This window comes from Rana temporaria, chromosome 11 (genome assembly GCF_905171775.1).
Source record: "Rana temporaria chromosome 11, aRanTem1.1, whole genome shotgun sequence".
Taxonomy (NCBI): domain Eukaryota; kingdom Metazoa; phylum Chordata; class Amphibia; order Anura; family Ranidae; genus Rana; species Rana temporaria.
Genome location: NC_053499.1, coordinates 157114132 through 157139605, shown reverse-complemented (window position 1 = coordinate 157139605; position 25474 = coordinate 157114132). Strand labels below are relative to the sequence as shown.

Below are 25474 nucleotides of genomic sequence, written 5' to 3'. Positions count from 1 at the left end.
CAAAAAGTAAAAAATATTGCATTTTTTTCAAAATTGTCGCTTTATTTTTGTTTATAGCGCAAAAAATAAAAACCGCAGAGGTGATCAAATACCACCAAAAGAAAGCTCTATTTGTGGGGAAAAAAGGATGCCAATTTTGTTTGGGAGCCACGTCGCACGACCGCGCAATTGTCAGTTAAAGCGACGCAGTGCCGAATCGCAATGAGGGGCAAGGTTCTTTAGCTGCATCCGGGTCTTAAAGCGGGGGTTCACCCTTAGAGGGCACTTTTTCCCCTTAGATTCCTGCTCGTTATTACTACGTCGCTTCCGGGTATGGGCTGCGGGAATGGGCGTTCCTTCTTTATTGACAGTCTTCCGAGAGGCTTCCGACGGTCGCATCCATCGCGTCACGATTTTCCGAAAGAAGCCGAACGTCGGTGCGCAGGCGCAGTATAGAGCCGCACCGACGTTCGGCTTCTTTCGGCTATGAGTGACGCGATGGATGCGACCGTCGGAAGCCTCTCGGAAGAATGTCAATCAAGAAGGAACGCCCGCTCCCGAAGACCCATACCCGGAAGCGACGGAAGAAGATGCAGCTCGAAAACGGGTAAGTACGGCTCATATTTTAATACAAATAGCCGATTCCCCTAGACCGAACGAGCAGGAATCTAGGGGAAGAAAAAAATTTTTTTTAGAAATGGGTGAACTCCCGCTTTAAGTGGTTAAAAGAGGAGCGTTTCAAAGACCTAGTGGTCGCCTTTCATGGCCCACTATCCATTTACTAAAAAGCTAAATGTTGTTGTTGTTGTGTATTCAGCAAGTATTTGTGACACGCTACACACTGTAATTGTATATTGTTTAGCTGCAGATTCCTGGGCTGGTTGTGACTGTGGGAGGAAGTCACGGGGCCGCGTGTTTTGTGTCCCGCAGTCGCTCGGCGTGTAACCTCGGGTCATATCTATGAGGGGGGGGTCCTACTCATTCCAGGAATACAGCCCACGGCAACTATTTATGAAAGGATGAAACTGATATTTCATGTTTGTACATTAAAAGAAACCCTTCTGATAGATTTTTGCCTATTTATAGATCCAGTGCGATGGTTTTGTGGGGCTCCTTCCACTGAGGAAGTGTACAGTTTTAGGTTGAGGGCTTCTGGTGCCGGAAACAAACACACCTTGCCAAATCTTTCTTGGCTCAGGTTTCTTGCAGACTGCCTTCCAGGTTGCTAAGTAACTTCCCCGTCACATGATGCTACCACCACCATGCTTCACGGTGGGTTTGTACATTTTTATGATGAGCAATGTTTGGCTTCTCGTCGTTCCACCAACATTTCTACCAGCTGATTTAGGAGTCTCAATGGGTGGGCCTTCTAGAAACTCTAGGCTAAGATAATTATGAGGCCCCGTACACACGTCCGAGGAACTCGACGGGCAAAACACATCGCTTTGCTCGTCGAGTTCTTTGTGAAGCCGCCAAGGATCTCGGCGAGCCAAGTTTCCTCATTGACTAACGAGGAAATAGAGAACATGTCCTCGTCGGCTTCCTCGGCGAAAAGTGTACACACGACCGAGTTTCTCGGCAGAATACGGCTCCGACCGAGTTTCTGGCTGAATTGTGTCGTGTGTACGGGGCCTCAGTTTTAACTCCTTTAGATCCGCAAAGCCGCGGCCTCAATTACCGGCGGGCGCCAGGTCACAATTTCTTGTCGCAATTGCGACCTGGCGCCCGGATTTTGTCGAGGCCTGGTTTATGGGAAGGACAGTGACCTGGGCCGACCACACACGGCACAAATTTATTTCCTGCAACCACAGGTTGCAGGAAAGAAATTCGCTTGATTCCCCCCATCAAACACATGGGATAATCCGATCGTGTGTACGAGGCTTTAGTGTATGACAACGACGGGCAGATCTCTCCCCACTCCCTGTGCCCAACAACGGCCCACCTATGGGTGCCATTTCCCATACAATCAGTTCTGGATGGGAAAGTTTTCGGCCCACCCTGGGACTTTCCGCGCCTCTTATTTTCATCGGCTGCAGAACAAAAGGTCTTAGAAAATAAAATCACAAGTACTCTGGTTATAATCCAAGTTTCATGATGGTTTATGGAAACAGGAAGGACAATATCCTGCATGAAAGTCAGATCATTGACTGCTGACTGTTATGACAGCCTGGGAAACCTGCCGCCCTCTGGCTGTGAGGAAAACTAGATGTTTGCAGCCGCTATATAGAGCATGCTGGGATGTGTAGTTCCTCAAAGACCAGAGGTCAAAGGGCATGCATAACTTTCCACGAAGGCATTTAGATGTAAGCAACCCCAGTGATATGTCTATAATGTTAAAGACCATAGAACTCCTATGAACAAAGCAGAATAAAACGTTGATTCTGATTTTTTCATAGGAGTTATATGGTCTGTAACATTATAGACATATCACTGGTCTCTTTTTTATACATCAGAAGCAGTACCGCCAGCAACCATTGGGTGGCGCATGGATACACACAGATGTACAGAACTGTGAGAAAGATTAATACATCAGAAGCAGTACCGCCGGCAACCACTGGGTGGCGCATGGATACACACTACAGTTGTACAGATCTGCAAGAGAAGCCCAGGCATCCATCCAGCGGCGCAGGCTGCTGACGTCGGTTCCGAAATCGGCGCCATTTGCGTTCCACGCTGGTTACGTGGAACCGGCTGTGAAACAGAAGAATCGTGGGTCATCCCGCGGGGAGATCGCGGGCAGGGAGAATCGAGAACGTGATTCTCTCCGCAAAAAATCGTGCTGCTCTAATGTGCGGTGGCAATTTGAAAGCACTACAACCCCTTGGAAAGCCACAGGTCACTTGGCATGGTGGCATAAAGGCACACACATTCCAGTGCATGCTGGGAGTTGTCGCTCCCCCACCCACCCACCCCACAGCAACTGCAGTACAGCAGGCCAGCCAAGTCCACTCTCCATGACCCCAGGCTAACAATTCTGCAGCAGCAGCAGAAAACATTCCGCCAGTCCCCTCTGTCATAGGTATTATGCATCGGCCAGCTGTTGTCTCTTAAAGTTCGCGGCGCGAGCTGCATGGCTGAGAGATGTGAAATGACATGGTGAATTCCTGTCTGAAGCGTGTCAATAGATTATTATTTATAGGCTATTGACAGACCGGCATGCTGTTTTACATGCGGCTTGTACTGAACAAGTCATCAACCACTTTGGAAAGAAAATAAAAACAGTTTAACCCAAAAGCAAAACATAAATAAAAGGAAAGCCCACGAGAACAATGTGTAACTAAAACCATGAGAACCTAAATAGTGGCGGGTCTGTGCAGAGTGTAAACAGGTTATGTAAGAGAAGCACTGAGATGGCCCTCTGCCGCCATCTGCTGGTTAAAATATATTACTACAGGTTATATTATTAGGGCAGATTTCTGTGATAGGCTGTAAGTAAAAACCCAACATGCTCAGTTTTATCACAAAGCTCTTCTAATACAACAAATATCTATCCAGACCCGCATTTCTCAATCTATTTTCAGTCATGACACCCTTTAAAAACATTCAAAATCTAGGAGGCACGCCAAAATAAAATGTCTTAAAATTGTAACTACTACTTATCAATGGGAAGCCTGAGCCTGGGACCATGCACATCACGTTACAAGTCCCCCCCCCCCCCCCCTTACATCAGAGGTCTCTCCTATACATAAGAGCCCTCTATACAAAAGAGCCACCATGACATCAATGGCCACCCAAGACATCAGAGCTCCCCCTACCCATTACACATAATGGCTTCCCGTGACATCAGAGGGCCCCACTACACATAAGAGTGTCCCACGACATCACAGGGCCCCTATACAAAAGAGGGCCCCCCTATACATAAAAGCCCCAATGACAGAGTGTCCCCTATACATCAGAGCCCCCATGACATTAGAGGGTCCCCTATACATAAGATGGCCCCATGACATCAGTGTCCCCTATACATCAGAGCTCACCATGACATCAGAGGGCCCCACTACACATAAGAGCCCCTATACATAAGAGCCCCCCCCCCCATGTCATCAGAGTGTCCCCTATACAAAAGAGCACTCATGACAACACAGGCCCCACTACACATAAGAGTGTCCCATGACATCACAGGGCCCCTATACAAAAGAGGGCCCCCCTATACATAAAAGCCCCAATGACAGAGTGTCCCCTATACAAAAGAGCCCCAGTGACATTAAAGTGTCCCCTATACATCAGAGCTCACCATGACATCAGCGTGTCCCCTATACATAAGAGGGCCCCATGACGTCAGTGTCCCCTATACATAAGAGCTCACCATGGATCAGAGGTCCCACTACACATAAGAGCCTCCATGACATCAGTGTCCCCTATAAATAAGAGCCTCCATGACATCAGGGTGTCCCCTATACATAAGAGGGCCCCATGACATCAGCGTGTCCCCTATACATAAGAGCCTCCATGACATTAGAGGTCCCACTACACATAAGAGCCACCATGACACCAGAGACCCCTTCTCTCTCTCTCTCTCTCTCTCTCTCTCTCTCTCTCTCTCTCTCTCTCTCTCTCTCTCTCTCTCTCTCTCTCTCTCTCTCTCTCTCTCTCTCTCTCTCTCTCTCTCTCTCTCTCTCTCTCTCTCTCTCTCTCTCTCTCTCTCTATATATATATATTTATTCTTCCTATCATATCAGAGACCCCTTCCTATATACGAGTCTCCCTATAACATCAGAGCCCCCAATCATACATACCTTTTGGCTCCAGCAGAGGGTAGGTGGTGAAGCAGGCCTGAAGGAGGTGGAATTCTGCCTTCTCTTGAATGCAGAGGGCAACTCTACCTGCTGCCTGCCCTGGATCAGAGTCTTACATTACCATGGTGAGGGCGAGGTGGCCACCGTCACCAAAGCAATAAGTGATGACATGTGTCCTGGCTCTTGGGCGTCACTTGGTTGTTATGGTGCTGGCGGCCGGCCCGCCTACATCATGGCAATTTATGACGCTGATCTGGGGCAAATTGGATCCTGTACTCACAGCACCCCGGTTAAAAAAAAAAAAAACTGATCTAGGCCTGGGGGGTTCTCAACCTTTGAGTCTTGGTAAATTCTACCAAAAACTTCCATGCCCCAGCAGTAAAAAAAAAATGCCCCATCTGGGGGGGGGGGGGTCACTGGAAGCAACTGCGACCTGTCGTTGGGGGTCAGTGTAGACCCATATTCCTGAAGAAGTCAATAAGATGTGTAGAGATGGTGCCATGGACGTCATCACATTGCTGGGAGCAACTGCAACCCATTGTTGAATTCACTCGGAGCTACTGCGACCCACTGTTGGGGGTCACTGGCACCAACTGCGACCCATTGCTGGGTTCACTCGGAGCCACTGCAACCCACCGTTGGGGGGGGTCACTGGCAGCCACTGCGACCCACCGTTGGGGGGGGGTCACTGGCAGCCACTGCGACCCACCGTTGGGGGGGGTCACTGGCAGCCACTGCGACCCACCGTTGGGGGGGGTCACTGGCAGCCACTGCGACCCACCGTTGGGGGGGGTCACTGGCAGCCACTGCGACCCACCGTTGGGGGGGGTCACTGGCAGCCACTGCGACCCACCGTTGGGGGGGGTCACTGGCAGCCACTGCGACCCACCGTTGGGGGGGTCACTGGCAGCAACTGCGGCCCATCGTTGGGGGTCACTGGCAGCAACTGCGACCCATCGTTGTGGGTTACTGGCAGCAACTGCGACCCATCGTTGTGGGTTACTGGCAGCAACTGCAACCCATCGTTGGGGGTCACTGGCAGCAACTGCGACCTGTCGTTGGGGGTCAGTGTAGACCCACATTCCTGAAGAAGTCAATAAGATGTGTAGAGATGGTGCCATGGACGTCATCACATTGCTGGGAGCAACTGCAACCCATTGTTGAATTCACTCGGAGCTACTGCGACCCACTGTTGGGGGTCACTGGCACCAACTGCGACCCATTGCTGGGTTCACTCGGAGCCACTGCGACCCACCGTTGGGGGGGTCACTGGCAGCAACTGCGGCCCATCGTTGGGGGTCACTGGCAGCAACTGCGACCCATCGTTGTGGGTTACTGGCAGCAACTGCGACCCATCGTTGTGGGTTACTGGCAGCAACTGCAACCCATCGTTGGGGGTCACTGGCAGCAACTGCGACCCACCGTTGGGTCAGTGTAGACCCACATTCCTGAAGAAGTCAATAAGATGTGTAGAGATGGGGCTATTGACGTCATCACATTGCTGGGAGCAACTGCGACACATCATTGTGGGGGGAGGGGGGATCACTGGGACCAACCGTGACCCACCGTTGGGGGTCACTGGATAGAAAAAGCGTTCTAAAGGTTTTAAAGGGCTTTGTGTTTTTCAGTGGATATTGCCAAGTTTAGTGGACAATATCATGCTTCATATCACGGGAACAGTGTTGCGCCGCTCATTTGCGTATTATATTTTTGCCCTCTAGCTAAGCGCGTGCAGCTCCGCAGAGTTTCCCATGGGAAGCAGACAATGTCTCAGTCCAGGGTTCACGCTGTGTTACGGTACTGCCAGAGTTGGCCGCATTCCTGAAACAACAGCTGCTGCGATAGCCGACATAAGATAGCAGGGCGGAAAGTTTTGAAAGTAAAATCATTTTCATGGGGAACAGACTGTAAAAACACAGACGGGAGCGAAAAGGCAATGAACTCCTAAAACTGATGGAGATCCGATCACCCCCCCCCCCCCCCACCCCTCCAGCAGACACAAGGAGCCGATCCGTCATACAGAAAACATCTGCAGGTAGTGGAGCCGAGGACTACAAATGTGTGTATGTAATGAATAAACAGAAAATACAGAATACTGTAGCTAGATAGCTCTGTTCACAGGAACAAAGGGAGTCCTTGGAAAGCATTACTGACTCAAACAAAAGTCCTCCAGCTGCCAAGTCTGAGACTGTAAAAAAACTACATACAAAATGCGCTAAAATACCTGTTAACCACTTCCCTACAGGGCACTTACGCACCTTCCCGCCCAAGCCAATTTTCAGCTTTCAGCACTGTCGCACTTTAAATGGCAATTGCGTGGTCATGCTACACTGTACCCAAACAAAATTGGCGTCCTTTTTTCCCCACAAATAGAGCTTTCTTTTGGTGGTATTTGACCACCTCTGCGATTTTTTTTTTTGCGCAACAACTAAAGAAAGACTGAAAATTTTGAAAAAAAATTACGTTTTTATTTTTTTCTGTAATTTTTTTTGTAAGTAAGTTTTCTCTTTCAATTACGGGCACTGATATGGCGGCACTGATGGGCACCAATGAGATGGCACTGATGGACATCGATGAGGTAATACTGACGGGCGCAGATGAGGTGGCACCGATTGGCGGTGCTGGTATGCGGCACTGATGGGCACACATAGGCGGCACTGTTGGGCACACATAGGCGGCACTCATGGGCGGCACAGATGGGCACTCACGGGCGGCACAGATGGATACTTATGGGTGGCACAGATGGGCACTGATAGGTGGGCACTGGGCATGGATGGGCACTGTGGGGTGGCACTGATGGACACTGTGGGGTGGCACTGATGGACACTGTGGGGTGGCACTGATGGACACTGTGGGGTGGCACTGATGGACACTGTGGGGCGGCACTGATTTACCCATGTGGGCACTAATTGGCTTTTTTTTTTATGCTTTTTTTTTTTTATACTTTTTTTTTTGCCCTTCCCTGGTCCAGGGTGGGCTTCCCTGGTGGTCCAGTGTGGCAATCCGAGGGGGGGCTGCGCTGATAAACAATCAGCGCAACCCCCCCCCCCCCCCCGGTCAGGAGAGCCACCGATCGGCTCTCCTATACTCGCGATTGAGGAAGAGCCATCAACGGCTCTTCCTGTTTACATCGTGATCAGCCGTGGTTGGACACGGCTGATCACGTGGTAAAGAGTCTCCGTGAGAGACTCTTTACCGAGATCGGTGTTGCGGGGTGTCAGACTGACACCCTGCAACAACGATCGCCGCGATGCGCGCCCCCGGGGGCGCGCAGCGGCTCAGAATCCTGAGGACGTCATATGACGTCCAGTCAGGATTCTACTACCACTTTGCCGCCGTCAATCTGTCATTGGCGGGCGGCAAGTGGTTAAAAAGCACATTAAAAGTGGAAGTAAACTGCAATCTCTGACTTTGACCTATAGGTAGCCCTATAATAAGACTTACCTATAGGTACTGTAAATATATCTCCTAAACGTGCGCCATTTAGAAGAAATGTACTGTATACCCTTCCAATGACATCATCGGCGAATGCGCACTGAAGGAATGGTCACCCGAGTTGCCGTTCCTTTAGAATCCTGTGCCGTAAATAGCGGCTCCCGCATTCAATGCGCGGAAGTGACATCATCGCGGCTCCGGCCACTCCACAGGCAGAAGAAAGACCGGGTGAAGATGGGAGCGCCTGTATCGGTGACAGTGCAGCGCTGGAAAGCTTTTTTTTTTTTAGGTACGTTCAACCACTTCAGCTCCGGAAGGTTTACCCCTCTTCATGACCAGGCCATTTTTTGCGATACGGCACTGCGTTACTTTAAAAGCGGAGGTCCACCTGAATTTTTTTTCTTTCTAAAAAATCCTGTCCAGCGCGCCTGCGATGTCGGCAGCCGAGGCCGAGCAAAAGCTCGTCTCTCGGCTGCCCCCCCGCCGCCATCCTCTGGTGGGGGAATCAGGAAGTGAAGCCTTGCGTCTTCGCTGCCCTGTTCCTTACTGCGCATGCGCGAGCGGCGCGTCCTCACTGATCCCCGCTGTCTCCTGGGACCAGTGAAGGGAAGGGGGAGTCTATTCCCGGAAGTGGGTGCAAATACCTGTATTATACAGGTATCTGCACCCCCCTGAAAAGGTGCCAAATGTGACACCGGAGGGGGGGGGGGGGGGGAATCAGAAAAGCGGAGGTTCACTTTTTATGTGGAACTCCGCTTTAACCACTTAAGGATCGGGCCTATTTTTTTTACACTTATAGGTAGATTCAGTAAGAGTTAGGCCGACTTATCAGTAGATAAGCCGGCCTAACTCAGAATCTACGCCGACTTATGTTTAAATGTATGCTCAAACAGAGATACGCTTAAACATATCTAAGATAGGACGGCTTGCGCCGTCCTATCTTAGATTGCAATTTTTCGGATGGCCCGCTAGGTGGCGCTTCCATTGCGGTCGGCGTAGATTATGTAAATGAGTTTGTACGCCGATTCACGAACGTACGCCCGGCCGCCGCAGTCGATTTACACCGTTTCCGTAAGGCCTTAGGTGGCCTAAAGTTATTCCACCTATGAGGTGGAATAACAATGTTAAAGTATGGCCGCTGTTCCCGCCGTGAGGTTAAAATTTTTTACGTCGTTTGCATAAGTCGTCCGCGAATCGGGAGTTACGTCGTTTACGGCCACGTCGAAATCAGTAGGCCCGTATGGCGTACTTAGCCGCAATGCGCACTGGGAAATGTAGGCACCCGGCGCATGCGCAGTAGCCAAAAAAACAAAAAACGTGAGGTCAAGTCTCATTACCATTAAACACGCCCCCCCTCCAACCCATTTGAATTAGGCGCTCTTACGCCCGCCGCGTTTACACTAAGCCGCCCTAAGTAAGGAGGCAAGTGCTTTGAGAATCATGTACTTGCCTCCTGTAGTGTAAACACGCTAGGCTACGCCGCCGCAAATTAGCGCGCCCCTACCTGAATCTACCTATTGGTGTTTACAAGTTCAAATCAGTTATTTTTTTGCTAGAAAATTACTTAGAACCTCCAAAACTTTACATATATTTTTTTTACAGACACCCTAGAGAATAAAATGGCGTTCGTTTCAATACTTTATGTCACAACGTATTTGTACAGCGGTCTTACAAACGCATTTTTTGGGGAATTTTTTTATTTAAAAAAAAGTAAGAAAAAAGTAAGAAAAGTCAGCCCAATTTCTTTTATCTTGTGAAAGATAACGTTATGCTGAGTAAATTTATACCCAACATGTCACGCTTCAAAATTGCGCCCGCTTGTGAAATGGCGACAAACTTCGGCACTTAAAAATCAGCATAGGTGAAGCTTAAAAATGTCAACAGGTTACCAGTTTTGAGTTACAGAGGCTAGAATTATTGCTCTCGCTCTAACGATCGCAGCGATATCTCACATGTGTGGTTTGAACACCATTTACATATGCGGGCGCGACCTTGTGTATGCTTCTGCGCGCGAGCAGTGCGGGACGGGGCGCTTTACCTTTTTATTTATTTTTTCTTATATTTTACTTATTATTTTTTACACTGTCAAAAAAATTACCGCACATCCAGCAGGCATCCGAGCAGCTGACCCGGCGTATAAGACGACCCCTGCTTTATGGACAGTTCTTTTAAGTGTAAAAGGTACTGCGCACTCGGCTAGGCTCGGCCACGCTTGGCTCCGCCCGCAGCCACGCGAGAGGAGCCGAGAGACGCCGAGACAAGCCGAGAGGAGCCGAACACACAGGAAATCCGGCTCCTCTCTGCGCCAAATCCAAAAACAAACACCGCTGCAACCCCGGGCAAGGTGCGGATGTACTCGCAGACGGACACGCTGGATGGAGACGGACACCTGGATGGAGGCCGCAGACGGACACCTCCAAAGCCGCAGACGGACACCCACAAGGCTGGACGGACCCCGCGCAAGGAAGCCGCAGACGGACACCCACAAGGTTGGACGGACACCGCGCAAGGACGCAGACGGACGACGAACAAGGACGCCGATGGACGCAGGGCAAAAATGTAAGTTTTCTTTTTTTTCCTTAAACCACCTTTCTAAGCTTGGGGTGCGCGTTATACGCTGGCGCGCGGTATACCCCGATAAATACGGTATATAAAAAAATATATAAATACACACATACATATACACGTGATGCGGCACGGCGCGGCTGTAGCAGTAGAACTGCTATGGGGCAGACAGCCAGCGGTTAATTCGCAGGCAACTGTGAATGAATGACGCGGCCTTGTGGGTGGAGCCTCGCATTGGCCGCACTGCTTTCAAAGTGTGACAGCGGGTGCATGTGTAACATGTTCCAAAGGTGAACTTATCCTTTAATGAGGGAGGAAAGGTAAAAACAGAGAACGCAAAAAAAAAAAAAAAGCAGCATAAACTTGAGCTTTAACCCTTCTCTAATCTACGCCAAGATAAATAAAATGTTTTTGCTCTACATAAACTTCCATTTGTTCCGAATATAAAACACAAGCACGTTTCTGGCTTATATTAAACTCGTATATCTGCGTCTTTCGTCAAAAAACAATATTAAAAAAAACTTTATTTTACTTCACATCATTGCTTTTAATATGCCTTGTGCGATAGTAAGGTGATACGCGTCGCACTCTTTATTCTGCGGCCTCCAGCGCTTGTCTAACAACATTTGATAAGTATCTTTTATTTGTTGTTGGGACATTTGTGGTGCTCTGTTCATTACATTTTATTATAGTTTAATTCTTATTATATTTCATTTATAGTTCTAGAATTCTTCACAAAAGATAAAAACATAATTTTGTTTGGGTACAACGTCGCACGACCGCACAATTGTCAGTTAAAGTGACGCAGTGCCATATCGCAAAAAAATACTTGTACTCCCGCAAATGCCCCCGATGCCAGATCCGATACTACCCCCCCCGCGCCGCCGTCGCCGCAATGCCCCCGCATACCGCAACGCCGCCGCCTAGTTATTCAGCGTGTGGGGAACATTACAGCTTTCATTTGAATAGCTGTCTGTTCCCCCGCCGTGCCGCGTATAGACACTCCCCCTTGCTCGGGATTGGACGGGTGATCTGTCTATCAAAGTGCAGTCCAATCCCGAGTAAGGGGGAGTGTCTATACGCGGCGCGGCGGGGAACACACAGCTATTTAAATGAAAGCTGTAATGTTCCCCGCACGCTGATTAACTAGGCGGCGGCATCTAGGTATGGGGAGACATGGCTGCATATGTGGGGGACATGGCTGCATATGTGGGGACACATTTAAAAAAAAAGTATCGGTATTCGGTATCGGCGAGTACTTGAAAAAAAAAGTATCGTACTTGTACTCGCTCCTAAAAAAGTGGTATCGGGACAACCCTAATAACACCCCTTCCCTGCCAGTCACATTTACACAGTAATCCATGCAGTTTTATAGCACTAATCGCTGTGTAAATGTGAATGGTCCCAAAAATGTATCAAAAGTGTCCGATATGCCTGCCGCAATGTCACGGTCAAAAAAAAAAAAGCAGATCGCCACCATTACTAGTAAAAAAAATTAAATAAATAAAAATGCCATAATTATATTCCCTTTTTTGTAGATGCTAGAACTTTTGCGCAAACCGATCAAATACGCTTATTGCGAATATGGTAAATCCTCTAAACCAGGGGTCTCCAAACTGCAGGCCCGAGGGCCAGATGTGGCCCTTTGCTAGCCTTTATCTGGCCCTTGCGGCACTATTGCTCCCACTGACACCAGCAATGGGGCACTATGTTTTCCACTGATACCAATGATGGGATACTACTCCTCCTACTGACCACCAACCCTGAGGCCATATTTATTCTCACTGATGCTGGGCTCGGGACATTTTCTACCCCTGCTGGCCACAATCCGGCCCTCCCAAAGTCCGAAGGACAGTAGACTGGCCCTTTGTGTGAAAAGTTCGGAGACCCCTGTTTTAAACTGAGGAATAAAAAAAGTTTTTTTTAAAATTATGATATTTATTAAATCAAAAAGTAAAAGATAGTGGGGGAGATTCAGAAAGAGATACGACGGCGTAGATCTCCTGATCCGCCGTCGTATCGCTGAGATCCGACGGTCGGATCTATGTGACTGATTCATAAGAATCAGTCACGCATAGATCTCCCTTAGATCCGACAGGTGTAAGTGACTTACACCGTCGGATCTTAGGCTGCAACCTTCCGCTGTCCGCTAGGTGGCGTTTCGTGTTTTACTCGCGACGAATATGCAAATGAGGAGATACGCCGATTCAGAAACGAACGCCCGCCGTTTTTTTTTACGTCGTTTGCGTTCGGCTTTTTCCGGCGGATCGTTACCCCCGCTATATGAGGGGTAGCTAATGTTAAGTATGGCCGTCGTTCCCGCGCCGAGTTTTACATTTTTACGTCGTTTGCGTAAGTCGGTCGCGAATACGGATGGCCGTAATTTAGAGTTGAAAATATGTTTATTAGAATTTTAACAAGTTATACATGAACAGCATAAGGTGTCACAGTCAGGGTACAGTCATGAATACGTAGTGGTGGAGAGTCAGCCCAATGGCTATCGCCCACAGCAGGACTCCCACCAGCATATAACTCAACAGGAACAATTATGACAAGAACCCGAAACAAAAAATTGTGAGCGGCCAAAATGGCCTCTTGGTATGTGACAACATTGTAACCAGAGTCTCCAGGAAGGAAACAATAAAATCAACAGAAAAAAATGACACATAGGACAAAAAAGAACCAAGGCCGAAAAAAAACAAAAACAAAAAAAAATAAAAAAAAATAAAAAAAAAAAAAAAAAATAGGGGGGGGGGGGGGGGGGTGAAGAATCAGGGGCAAGAGAGGGCGGAGAGGAAGGGGGAAGGAGAGAAGAAAGAGAGAGAATATAAGGAAAGGAGGAGAGAGGAAAGAAAACCAGAGGGGGATCATGGGGGAGTGTGAGAGTTGCTGAGGGGGCAAATGGGAGAAACAATGTGAATAAGGTGGGAGGGGGGACCTAGTTTATCTTAAGGGGGTGACACAGACGTAGGCAGTCAGGGGTGATCATGGTTGGGTGGACAACATGTTCGCCAGGGTGTCAGAGGAAGAGAAGTGGAGCCAGACGAGCCATAGCATTGTATACTTATCAAAAGTGTCGTTGTCAAGAGCCAGCATCTCCTCCATTCTCATGGTATCGTTCATAATAGAGACCCAGCGTGACAATGGAGGAGTTGCGGTCGACTTCCAGTAGGAAGGTATGAGCTGTCTTGCTGAAGACATGAAAAAACGGAGGAGGCTCCGCCTCTGCGATTTAACAGAACCAGGCAGGATAGAGAGAAGAGCAATTTTAGGTGAGGGAACCAGTGATTTATCGTAGACTTTGTTGTAACATTCAAATACCTGAGTCCAGAAGGGGCGGATCCTCTCACAATCCCACCAGACATGTAGATAAGTCCCCACAGCAGCGGAACATCGCCAACAGGATGCCGGGGTGGACGGAAATATTTTGTGCAACATGGAGGGACGGATGGCCGTAATTTACATTAACGCCGAAAACAATGACATCCTAGCGACGTCATTTGGAGCATGCGCACTGGGAAATTTCGCCCGCTCTTAAATCGTGCGGGGACGCGCCTGATTTAAATTGTACACTCCCCCTAGCCGCGGAATTTGAATTCCGCCGGGGGAGTTACGATCCGCCGGCGCAAGTTTGGAGGTAAGTGCTTTGTGAATACTGCACTAGCCTCGCAAAATTGCGCCGGCGGATCATAAATCACATAGATTACGCGGATCTAAAGATCCAAAATTTTGTTTATAGCGCAAAAAATAAAAACCGCAGAGGTGATCAAATACCACCAAAAGAAAGCTCTATTTGTGGGGAAAAAAAGGGCGTCGATTTTGTTTGGGAGCCACTTCGCACGACCGCGCAATCGTCATTCAAAGTGCGACAGCGCTGAAAACTAAAAATTGGTCTGGGCAGGAAGGGGGTGAAAATGTTCTGTATGGAAGTGGTTAAAAAAAAAAAAAAACCTGGTCATCCTGCCATGAAGGGGTTAGTTCTTGTATTTCATGTAATGGGGTAAAAACGGTCTCCTGGCAGGCTTTTCTCCAGAACCTACCTCGGGTGCTTTTGCTCCAGGGCAGCTCAGACATCAGTTCAAGGTAGTTCCTGGTTAAGGCATACTCGGGCATGGACTGTGGCATCTTCTTCAGCCTGGGGGGGGGGAGAATACATAAAAATATAATACACTGTAATGAGTGGTGTGGTGTTCCAAATGGAAAGTCCCTATAGTGTCCTACCTTTTCATTTCTTTTGTGCAGACCTTCAGCGCTTGCTCCGGCATGTTACAGGACTTCACCTTTTTTTCCAACATGATGATGTCATCTGCATCGTCGTCGTCGTCATCTGCATTTTCCAGGGAGAAGCCTTTACCCGAGATCCCGCCTAGCTTCTTCAGAGGGCGAATGGCTACCACCTAGAGAACATGGAGGCGGGTCAGTGTTTAGGAAAGTTTTATAAATCATCCCTCATCCCCACAAAAAACAAAAAGCAGAGTTTTTTTTAAGTCAGCAGCTACAAATACTGCAGCTGCCGACTTTTAATATATGGACACTTACCTGTCCCAGGGTCCAGCGATGTCGGCGCCCCGAAGCCGATCTATTCCACGGCTCTCGGGTGCTGCCGCCGCCATCTTCGGTAAATCTTCACTTCCATGGTTCCCTACTCCGCATGCGCGAGTCTCGTTGCGCGATCCCACTGGTCCCTGCTGTCTTCTGGGACATGTGTGTCTCCCAGAAGACAGCGGGGGGGGGGGGGGAATAAGGAGGTGCCAGACATGGCGTAGATAGCCGCAGGTGGCTCGGTGTCCTATGCCTGGAACTGGGAGCAAATACCTGTATTATACAGGAATCTGCTCCCTGCTCTCCCCTGAAAGGTGCCAAATGTGACACCGGAGGAGAGGGGGTCCCAAAAATCAGAAGTCCACTTTAACCACTTAACCCCCAGACCATATTGCTGGTCAAAGACCAGAGCACTTTTTGCGATTCGGCACTGCGTCGCATTAACTGACAATTGCACGGTTGTGCGACGCGGCTCCCAAACAAAATTGGCGTCCTTTTTTCCCCACAAATAGAGCTTTCTTTTGGTGGTATTTGATCATCTCTGCGGTTTTTATTTTTTGCGCTATAAACAAAAATAGAGCGACAATTTTTGCTATAATAAATATCCCCCAAAAATATATAAAAAAAACTTTTTTTTCCCCTCAGTTTAGGACGATACGTATTCTTCTACCTATTTTTGGTAAAAAAAAAAATCGCAATAAGCGTTTATCGATTGGTTTGCGCAAAAGTTATAGAGTTTACAAAATAGGGGGTATTTTTATGGCATTTTTATTAATATTTTTTTTTTTACTAGTAATGGCGGCGATCAGCGATTTTTTTTTCGGTACTGTGACCTTATGGCGGACACTTCGGACACTTTGGACACGTTTTTGGGACCATTGGCATTTTTATAGCAATCAGTGCTATAAAAATGCATTGATTACTATAAAAATGCCACTGGCATGGAAGGGGTTTAAACTAGGGGGCGGGGAAGCGGTTAAGTATGTTCCCTGGGTGTGTTCTAACTGTAGGGGTGGGTGGGACTGACATGGGGAAATGACTGATCGCTGTTCATACATTGTATGAACGGAAGATCAGCATTTCTTCCCCTGACAGGACCGGGAGCTGTGTGTTTACACACACAGCTCCCGGTCCTCGCTCTGTAACGAGCAATCGCGGGTGCCCGGCGGCGATCGCGCCCACCGGGCACGCGCTCGGGAGTCAGGGACGAGCGGGGGGCGCGCGCGCGCCCCTATTGGCTGCTGGGCGAGGTGACGTATAGCTACGTGCTCTCGCCCAGCACAGCCGACCTGCCGCCGTAAAACTGTGGCGGCTGGTCGGCAAGCAGTTAAAGCTATACTAAAAACACACACTGGGGTTGATTTACTAAAGGGAAATCCACTCCGCACTACAAGTGCACTTGTAAGTGCAGTCGCTGTAGATCTGAGGGGAAGCTCTGAAATGAGGGGAAGCTCTGCTGATTTTATCATCCGATCACATGCAAGCAAAAATGTTTTTTTTTTTTTTTTTTTTTTTCTTGCACGTCCCCCTCACATCTACAGCGACTGCACTTCGGTGCAAAATCGCAGTAAAAACATGCGACTTTCTGCCTGAAAATGAAACGCTCAGGTGTGAATGTAGCCCTAATGACACAGTGGGGGTTATTTACGAAAAGGCAAATCCTCTTTGCACTAGACAAAAGGTCTCCAAAGTAAAAAGTAGAAAACAAAAAACAAAAAACGCCTGTAATCTGCCCAAAAAGAAGCGCCTGTACTTTTTTGAGCTTCAGGTGAGAAAACGCTCAGATGTGAACAGGTGCCATTGAATTTAATGGGATTTTGCTTGTTGGGCGTTTTACAAGCTGAAAAACGCTCAGGTGTGAATGCAGCCTTGCATTGTCCCTTCTCTTTCTGTATATGGATAATGGCACTGCAATTATTATTTTTTTTTTTAAAACGAACAAACATCCAAGTACTTTCTCTCTAATCAATATCCAGCTGCCACATGACCCAGATCTCTCCCAGCCTGTCTGCAGGCAAACATAAGTAAGAGAAGCTTCTAGTCATCTGCTGCTGGTCACATGTTCAAAATATATATAAAAAAAACAAAGCACACACACATAGTGTCCTGGAGATTTTGGCGACTAAAATAAAAACAAATTGCAGAAGACTAAAATGGGACTAAAACTAAAATGCCATTTCAGTCCTAAGACTAAAACTGAATCGAAATTTGCTGCCAAAATGAACACTGCTGGGTTGTATCCATTTAAGTGCGATAGCAAGGTTCGCTGGTACCTCTGCCACTGTTCCTCGCCCAGAATACCTAGGAGACACATTCTAAGGGTGCAGGGCCGCCATCAGGGGGGTACAGCCGATATAACTGTAAGGGGCCCGCCAAGGCCAGAAGAAGGCAGGACATGTGAAGAGGAGCTGCGTTGTGCACAATAGAAGCGATCTCGCAGCTTCTGCTGCTCTCTGTGTCATTAAAGGGGTTGTAAAGGTTTGTTTTTTATTTTCTAAATAGGTTCCTCTAAGCTTGTGCATTGTTGGGTCACTTACCTTTTCCTTCCATTTCCCTTCTAAATGTTTTTTTTTTCCCTTTGTCTGAATTTCTCACTTCCTGTTCCTCCTCAGTAAGCTTGCCTCCATCATCCGAGCCGTTCTGGCTGGGGGTTAGTCAGCATGCTCGCCCCCTCCCTTGGGACTACATCCCTGTGAGGAGACGCTGTGTCCCATCATCCACACAGTAATGCGAGGCTTTCTCCCTGGTAAGGATGAGCTCCGGGGTGTTCGCACAGTCCATGTGCAGAGCCCACCAGAAAGTCGGCACCGCGCTGCAATAATCACAGGCAGGGAGACATTTCCCGATGCTCGGCTGCCGAGATCGGGAAATGTCTCCCTTACTGTGCCGACTTCCTGGTGGGCTCTGCACATGGACTGTGTGAACACGCCGGAGCTCATCCTTACTCCCTGGTGTGGAGTGTCGTGCTCGCCCCCTCCCTTGGACTACAGGAGAGTCAGGACGCCCACTAACACAGCTCCTTTCTCTGCAATGTAGAGAGCATCCTGACTCTCCTGTAGTCCAAGGGAGGGGGCGAGCACGACACTCCACACCAGGGAGAAAGCCTTGCATTACTGTGTGGAGTTACAGACAGAAGAACAGGAAGTGAGGATTTCTCAGAAGAAATAAGGACATTTAAAAGCAAAATGGAAGGATGAGGTAAGTGAAGGAGGACTGCACCAAGGTAAAGGAAGATATTTAGGGGGAAAAAAATTGTACCTTTACAGCTCCTTTAAAGGTGGCTATAAAAGTGGTCCAAATGTAAAGAGTAAAAAATAAAAATCCATAGTTACATACCCTTTTGTCTTCATCCATTTTGGGGTTTCTGGTTTTGTTGAGCAGCTTCAGCCCTTCAATCTGTCTCAGCAAGAGTGGGATGGTCACCTTAAATCGCTCTTCTAACCCAACAGCATCAAGAATCTGATCAAAAGGGAAGAAATGGGTTGTGAAAATTCTGTGATAAAACCAAAACAGGGAAAGAATACAGTTGGCAGTGGAGCCATAAGAAACAATGCTAAGTAAAACGATATGCTGTATAATAATAAAACCACATTATGATATAGATATATGCACACATTTTTAACCACTTAAGGACCGCCGCACGACTATATACATCTACAGAATGGCACGGCTGGGCAAATGGAAGTATATATACATCCTCTTTAAGAGCCCAGCCGTGGGCCGTGAGCGCGCCGCCGGCTGCGCGCTCGCGACCCGGTCCGAAGTTCCGTGACCGCGGCCCCAGGGGTCACAGGAGCTGAAGAATGGAGAGAGCCGAGTTTAAACACCCACCCTGTTCTTCTCTGTGGCAATGTCAGTGATCGTCTGTTCCCTGATATAGGGGACGATCACTGACGTCACACGTCCAGCCCCGCCCCCCTACAGTCAGAAACACACATGAGGTCACACTTGACCCCCACAGCACCTCCTAGTGGTTAACCCCTTCACTGCCGCTTTCACAGTAATCAGTGCATTTTTATAGCACTTTCCGCTGTGAAAATGACAATGGTCCCAAAAATGTGTCAAAAGTGTCCGATGTGTCCGCCATAATGTCGCGGTCACGAAAAAAAAAAAAAACGCTGATCGCCCCCATTAGTAGTAAAAAAAAAAAATCATAAAAATGCAATAAAACCATCTCCTATTTTGTAAACGCTATAAATTTTGCGCAAACCAATCGATAAACGCTTATTGCAATTTTTTTTTACCAAAAATAGGTAGAAGAATACATATCGGCCGAAAAAATAAATAAAATCGGGTCCCCATTCCTGTCAGAGTTGTGTTGTGTGTCACAGCTGTGTAAATCTCAAAACTGGATGGACAGAAATATAAACCTTGTGGAAGGTAAAACGGCTCCAATGTATGCATTTCATCCATGTATTTATGCGTGCGCTTGGCGTTCAGATTTGAAGCGTGCCACCGATCTGTGAACGTTTTCCTTTCTATACAATCTTTTACAGTTAACCGTTTTTTTTTGTGTCCTCACCTGAAGCTTCTCCTCATTGGTTGTCCGAATGATTGATATCAGGATGTCCGGTAAAAGCTCCCGAGGAAGATTATCCAAAAGTTTCTTCAGCTTGGCAACTGCCGGCACTGAATTATCCAACATGTCCACCAGCTTAATAAAAAAAATAGAATCAAATTATAACACGCTCATGCGTTAGCCAGTAATTGCGGCCTTCTGCAGGCCTAAGCTTCCTTCTGTGATCTGGCGCCATCTTGTGGTGGCCGTTGGCATTACAAGTAAAACAGCAGTTCTAATGTGTTTTTCACTGCCATCTCCTTTCCTCTAATTAGAACCCCCAAACATTATGGCCCGGATTCAGATACAATGGTGTATCTATCGGCGGGCGTAACGTATCTCAGATACGTTACGCCGCCGTAAATTAGGGCGCAAGTTCCGTATTCAGAAAGAACTTGCGCCCTAAGTTAAGGCGGCGTAGCGTATTTGGTCCGGCGTAAGCCCGCCTAATTTAAACGTGGATGATGTGGGCGTGTTTTATTTAAATTACATGTGACCCCACGTATTTGACGTTTTTTACGAACGGCGCATGCGCCGTCCGTGAACGCATCCCAGTGCGCATGCTCCAAATTAACCGCAAAAAGCCAATGCTTTAGACGTGAACGTAAATTACGCCCAGCCCTATTCGCGAACGACTTACGCAAACTACGTAATCGACGGAAAATACGACGCTGGCCCGACGTCCATACTTAACATAGGATACCCCTCATATAGCAGGGGTAACTTTACGCCGGAAAAAGACTAACGTAAACGACGTAAAAAAAATGCGCCGGGCGGACGTATGTTTCTGAATCCGCGTATCTACCTAATTTGCATATTCCTCGCGTAAATCGACGGAAGCGTCACCTAGCGGCCAGCGTAAATATGCAGCCTAAGATACGACGGTCTAAGAGACTTACGCCGGTCGGATCTTAGGGAAATCTATGCGTAACTGATTCTATGAATCAGTCGCATAGATACGACCCCGCACACTGAAAGTTACGACGGCGTATCCGGAGATACGCCGTCGTAACTCCTATCTGAATACGGGCCTATATATTTTATTCTAACACCCTAGAGAATAAAATGGCGGTTGTTGCAATACTTTCTGTCACGCCGCATTTGCGCAGCGGTCTTACAAGCGCACTTTTTTGGGGGGGAAAAATACACTTTTTTAAATTAAAAAAATAAGACAACAGTAAAGTTAGCCCAATTTTTTGTTACATTGTGAAAGATAAAGTTATGCCGAGGAAAATTGATACCCAACATGTCACGCTTCAAAATTGCGTCCGCTCGTGGAATGGCGACAAACTTTTACCCTTTAAAATATCCATAGGCGACGGTTAAAAAAATCTACAGGTTGCATGTTTTGAGTTACAGAGGAGGTCTAGGGCTCTCGCTCTACCAATCGCGGCGATACCTCACATGTGTGGTTTAAATACCGTTTACATATGCGGGCGCTGCTCGCTTCTGCGCGTGAGCTTGGCGGGACGGGGCGCGTTTTCTGGCTCCTAACTTTTTTAGCTGGCTCCTAGATTCCAAGCAAATTTTTCAAACCCTGGTATAATACATTCTATGCATTAAGATAAAAAGCCTTCTGTGTGCAGCAGCCCCCCTAATACTTACCTGAGCCCCATCTCTATCCAGCGATGTTGCACAAGAGACTCGTCTGCCCGGGACTCCCCCTCCTCATTGGTTGAGACCGCCGCGAAGAGCCATTGGGTCCCGCTGCCATCAAAGTCAGTGAGCCAATGAGGAAAGAGAGGGGGGTGGGGCCAGGCCATGGCTCCGTGTCTGAATAGACACAGGGAGCTGCTACCCGGCTCGGGTGTCCCCATAGCAAGCTTCTTGTTATGGGGGAACTCAAATGGAGGGAGGGGCCAGGAGCACTGAAGAAGTCCCTGAGAAGGATCGGGGGCCGCTCTGTGCAAAACCACATAGGACAGGTAAATATAACAAATCATTTTTAACAAAAAAACAGACTTTAGTATCACTTTAATGCCTACGCACAATTTTGCAACTTTTGACATTTGTTAGTAAAAACTGTACAAATCACCACAACGACTTTGTGCATTCAGGTGTATTATACCGTGTTCTTTTTCAGGACAAATTGGGCTTTCATTTGGTGGTAAATGGTAATGGATATGTCCTGATTTTTTATTATCAAAAAGGAAAAAAAGCTGTCCCAAAAAAAAAAAAAGTTTAGATATGTATTCTTCTACATATTGAATTAAAAAAATATAGCAACAGTAAAGTTAGCCCATTTTTTTTTATATTGTGAAAGATGATGTTACGCCAAGTAAATTAACACCCAACATGTCACGCTTCAAAATTGCGCCCCCATTCGTGGAATGGCACCATACTTTTACCCTTTAAAATCTCCATAGGCGACGGTTAAAAAATTCTACAGGTTGCATGTTTTCAGTTACAGAGGAGATCTATGGCTAGAATTATTGCTCTTCTCTCGCTCCAACGATTGCGGCGATACCTCACATGTGTGGTTTGAAAACCATTTTTTTGATATGCGTTCGCTTCTACGCGCGAGCTCGCCGGGAAAGGGCGCTTTAAAAAAAAAAAAAAAAAAAATCGTATTTATTTTGTCACAAAACGGTGATCTCGTAGCGAATCCGGCGCAGAGACCACCATTATTGTAAACCGGACCACCGCCTGAAGACGAGGATATCTGGGTCATGGTAGCTAGCTGCTGCTGCCATAACAGAGATGTCCCTCTTCAATCAGGCGACGTATATCGGCGTGCGGCGGGCGGGAAGTGGTTAAAGAAAGATGTGTGTAGTGATAACGAACCTGAACAGAATACTTGTAGAACTGTTCGGACAGATCCCCCAAGGCCTCTTTAAACTCCTCTTTAGTGCTCAAGGCCTCCAAGCGATCGAGTTGCTCCACCTCAGCGACTGGATAGGGTTGGGTTTTCACAATCTCCGCGATCTGAAATCGGCACAGGCCGGTGACCAATAGGGTGTAGTGCGGTTTGGGCCAGTTACTGCCAACAACTTGCACGGCTATCGCCGCTGTTCCGATCCTGCCAGGAAGCACAAGAGATATAGTTAGAGCCGTGGAAGTTTCATTTTTAGGTGGAACGTCACTTTAAAGGGTTAATCCTTTGCATTGTGTAAAAGAAGGGACGGGTGTGTCACCGGGGGCACCAGAAGGGACGGGCGCGTCACCGGGGGCACCAGAAGGGACGGGCGCGTCACCGGGGGCACCAGAAGGGACGGGCGCGTCACCGGGGGCACCAGAAGGGACGGGCGCGTCACCGGGGGCACCTGAAGGGACGGGCGCGTCACCGGGGGCACCTGAAGAGACGGGCACCGGGGGCACCTGAAGAAACGGGCACCAGGGGCACCTGAAGAAACGGGCACCGGGGGCACCTGAAGAAACGGGCACCGGGGGCACCTGAAGAAACGGGCACCGGGGGCACCTGAAGGGAGGGGCACATCACCGGGGACACCTGAAGGGAGGGGCACGTCACCGGGGGCACCATAAGGGACCAGCACATCACCGGGGGCAAGAAAAGGGACGGGCACCAGAAGGGACAGGCACGTCGACGGGGGGCACCAGAAGGGACGGGCACGTCGACGGGGGGCACCAGAAGGGACGGGCACGTCGACGGGGGGCACCAGAAGGGACGGGCACGTCGACGGGGGGCACCAGAAGGGACGGGCACGTCGACGGGGGGCACCAGAAGGGACGGGCACGTCGACGGGGGGCACCAGAAGGGACGGGCACGTCGACGGGGGGCACCAGAAGGGACGGGCACGTCGACGGGGGGCACCAGAAGGGACGGGCACGTCGACGGGGGGCACCAGAAGGGACGGGCACGTCGACGGGGGGCACCAGAAGGGACGGGCACGTCGACGGGGGGCACCAGAAGGGACGGGCACGTCGACGGGGGGCACCAGAAGGGACGGGCACGTCAACGGGGGGCACCAGAAGGGACGGGCACGTCGACGGGGGCACCAGAAGGGACAGGCACGTCGACGGGGGCACCAGAAGGGACGGGCACGTCGACGGGGGCACCAGAAGGGACGGGCACGTCGACGGGGGCACCAGAAGGGACAGGCACGTCGACGGGGGGTACCAGAAGGGAGGGGCACGTCGACAGGGGGGGAACCAGAAGGGACGGGCACGTCGACAGGGGGGGAACCAGAAGGGACGGGCACCAGAAGGGACGGGCACGTCAACAGGAGGCACCTGAAGGGGCGGGCACGTCGACGGGAGGCACCTGAAGGGACGGGCACGTCGACGGGGGGCACCTGAAGGGACGGGCACGTCGACGGGGGGCACCTGAAGGGACGGGCACGTCGACGGGGGGCACCTGAAGGGACGGGCACGTCAACGGGGGGGGAACCAGAAGGGACGGGCACCAGAAGGGACGGGCACGTCGACGGGAGGCACCTGAAGGGACGGGCACGTCGACGGGGGGCACCTGAAGGGAGGGGCACGTCACCGGGGGCACCAGAAGGGACGGGCACGTTACCTCGGGCACCAGAAGGGACCGGCACATCAACGGGGGCACCAGAAGAGACGGGGACACCATAAGGGACCAGCACATCAACGGGGGCAAGAAAAGGGACGGGCACCAGAAGGGACAGGCACGTCGACGGGGGCACCAGAAGGGACGGGCACGTCGATGGGGGGCACCAGAAGAGACGGGCACGTCGACGGGGGGCACCTGAAGGGACGGGCACGTCACCGGGGGCACCTGAAGGGACGGGCACGTCACCGGGGACACCTGAAGGGACGGGCACGTCACCGGGGACACCTGAAGGGACGGGCACGTCACCGGGGGCACCTGAAGGGACGGGCACGTCACCGGGGGCACCTGAAGGGACGGGCACGTCACCGGGGGCACCTGAAGGGACGGGCACGTCACCGGGGGCACCTGAAGGGACGGGCACGTCACCGGGGGCACCAGAAGGGACGGGCACGTCACCACAAAGGATGGGCACGTTACCCGGGGCACCACAAGGGACCAGCACATCAACGGGGGCACCAGAAGGGTTTAGGCACGTCACGGGGGGGGGGGGGCACCAGAAGAAGTGACACATCACAGGTGACACTGACCTGTGTAGGACGGGGCGCTCCTCAGTGTCAGTAGTCGGGTCCCGGGTGTTGGGGATCACACCGATGATCGTGCTCTTCAGGGAGGTTCCTCTCAGCAGCCGGTTCCGCACCAGATCCATGTTCCCGGGAGAGTCCACACTCACCCGCATACTGGAGCCGGGCAGGAGCACCCCGTCATGGGTCAGGAGAAGCGGCAGCCGCCGGGGGATCTGGATAGAGCCGCTAGAGGCCATGACCGATCACCGACCGACCCACCGAGCTCACTGACAGCCCCGACCGGGCAAAGAGCAACCAGACTACGGAAAGCGACCGGAGACAAATCACCTGAGGGAACCGCCGCCATCTACTGGCCAACTGTGAGTATTACAACTGAGAATTCGCCTCCAGAAATCACCTCATGATATCCTGATATACTATATATCCTATATATTGAGGTGTATATATATGATGTATTTAGGTGTATATAGGATATAACGAGGAGAATATAGGATATATTGATGTGTATATATATGATATAATGAGGAGTATATAGGATATATTGAGGTGTATATAGGCTATAATGAGGTGTATATAGGATTTAATGAGGAGTATATAGGAT

General features: G+C 49.5%; 1 protein-coding gene across 1 annotated transcript in view; it reads right to left on the bottom strand.

Moving 5' to 3' along the window:
• The window catches only part of LONP2 (lon peptidase 2, peroxisomal), a 133062-nt gene extending 107880 nt beyond the window's left edge, over positions 1-25182 (bottom strand). The window contains exons 1-6 of the mRNA XM_040329509.1: positions 24877-25182; positions 22597-22831; positions 19777-19908; positions 18591-18713; positions 14934-15109; positions 14753-14847 (exon numbers count right to left, since the gene is read on the bottom strand). Of these exons, the coding sequence (XP_040185443.1) occupies positions 14753-14847; positions 14934-15109; positions 18591-18713; positions 19777-19908; positions 22597-22831; positions 24877-25109 (994 nt within the window). The 5' untranslated portion in view covers positions 25110-25182. The remainder of the gene's footprint in view (positions 1-14752; positions 14848-14933; positions 15110-18590; positions 18714-19776; positions 19909-22596; positions 22832-24876) is intronic.
• Between the last annotated feature and the right edge of the window lie 292 nt (positions 25183-25474).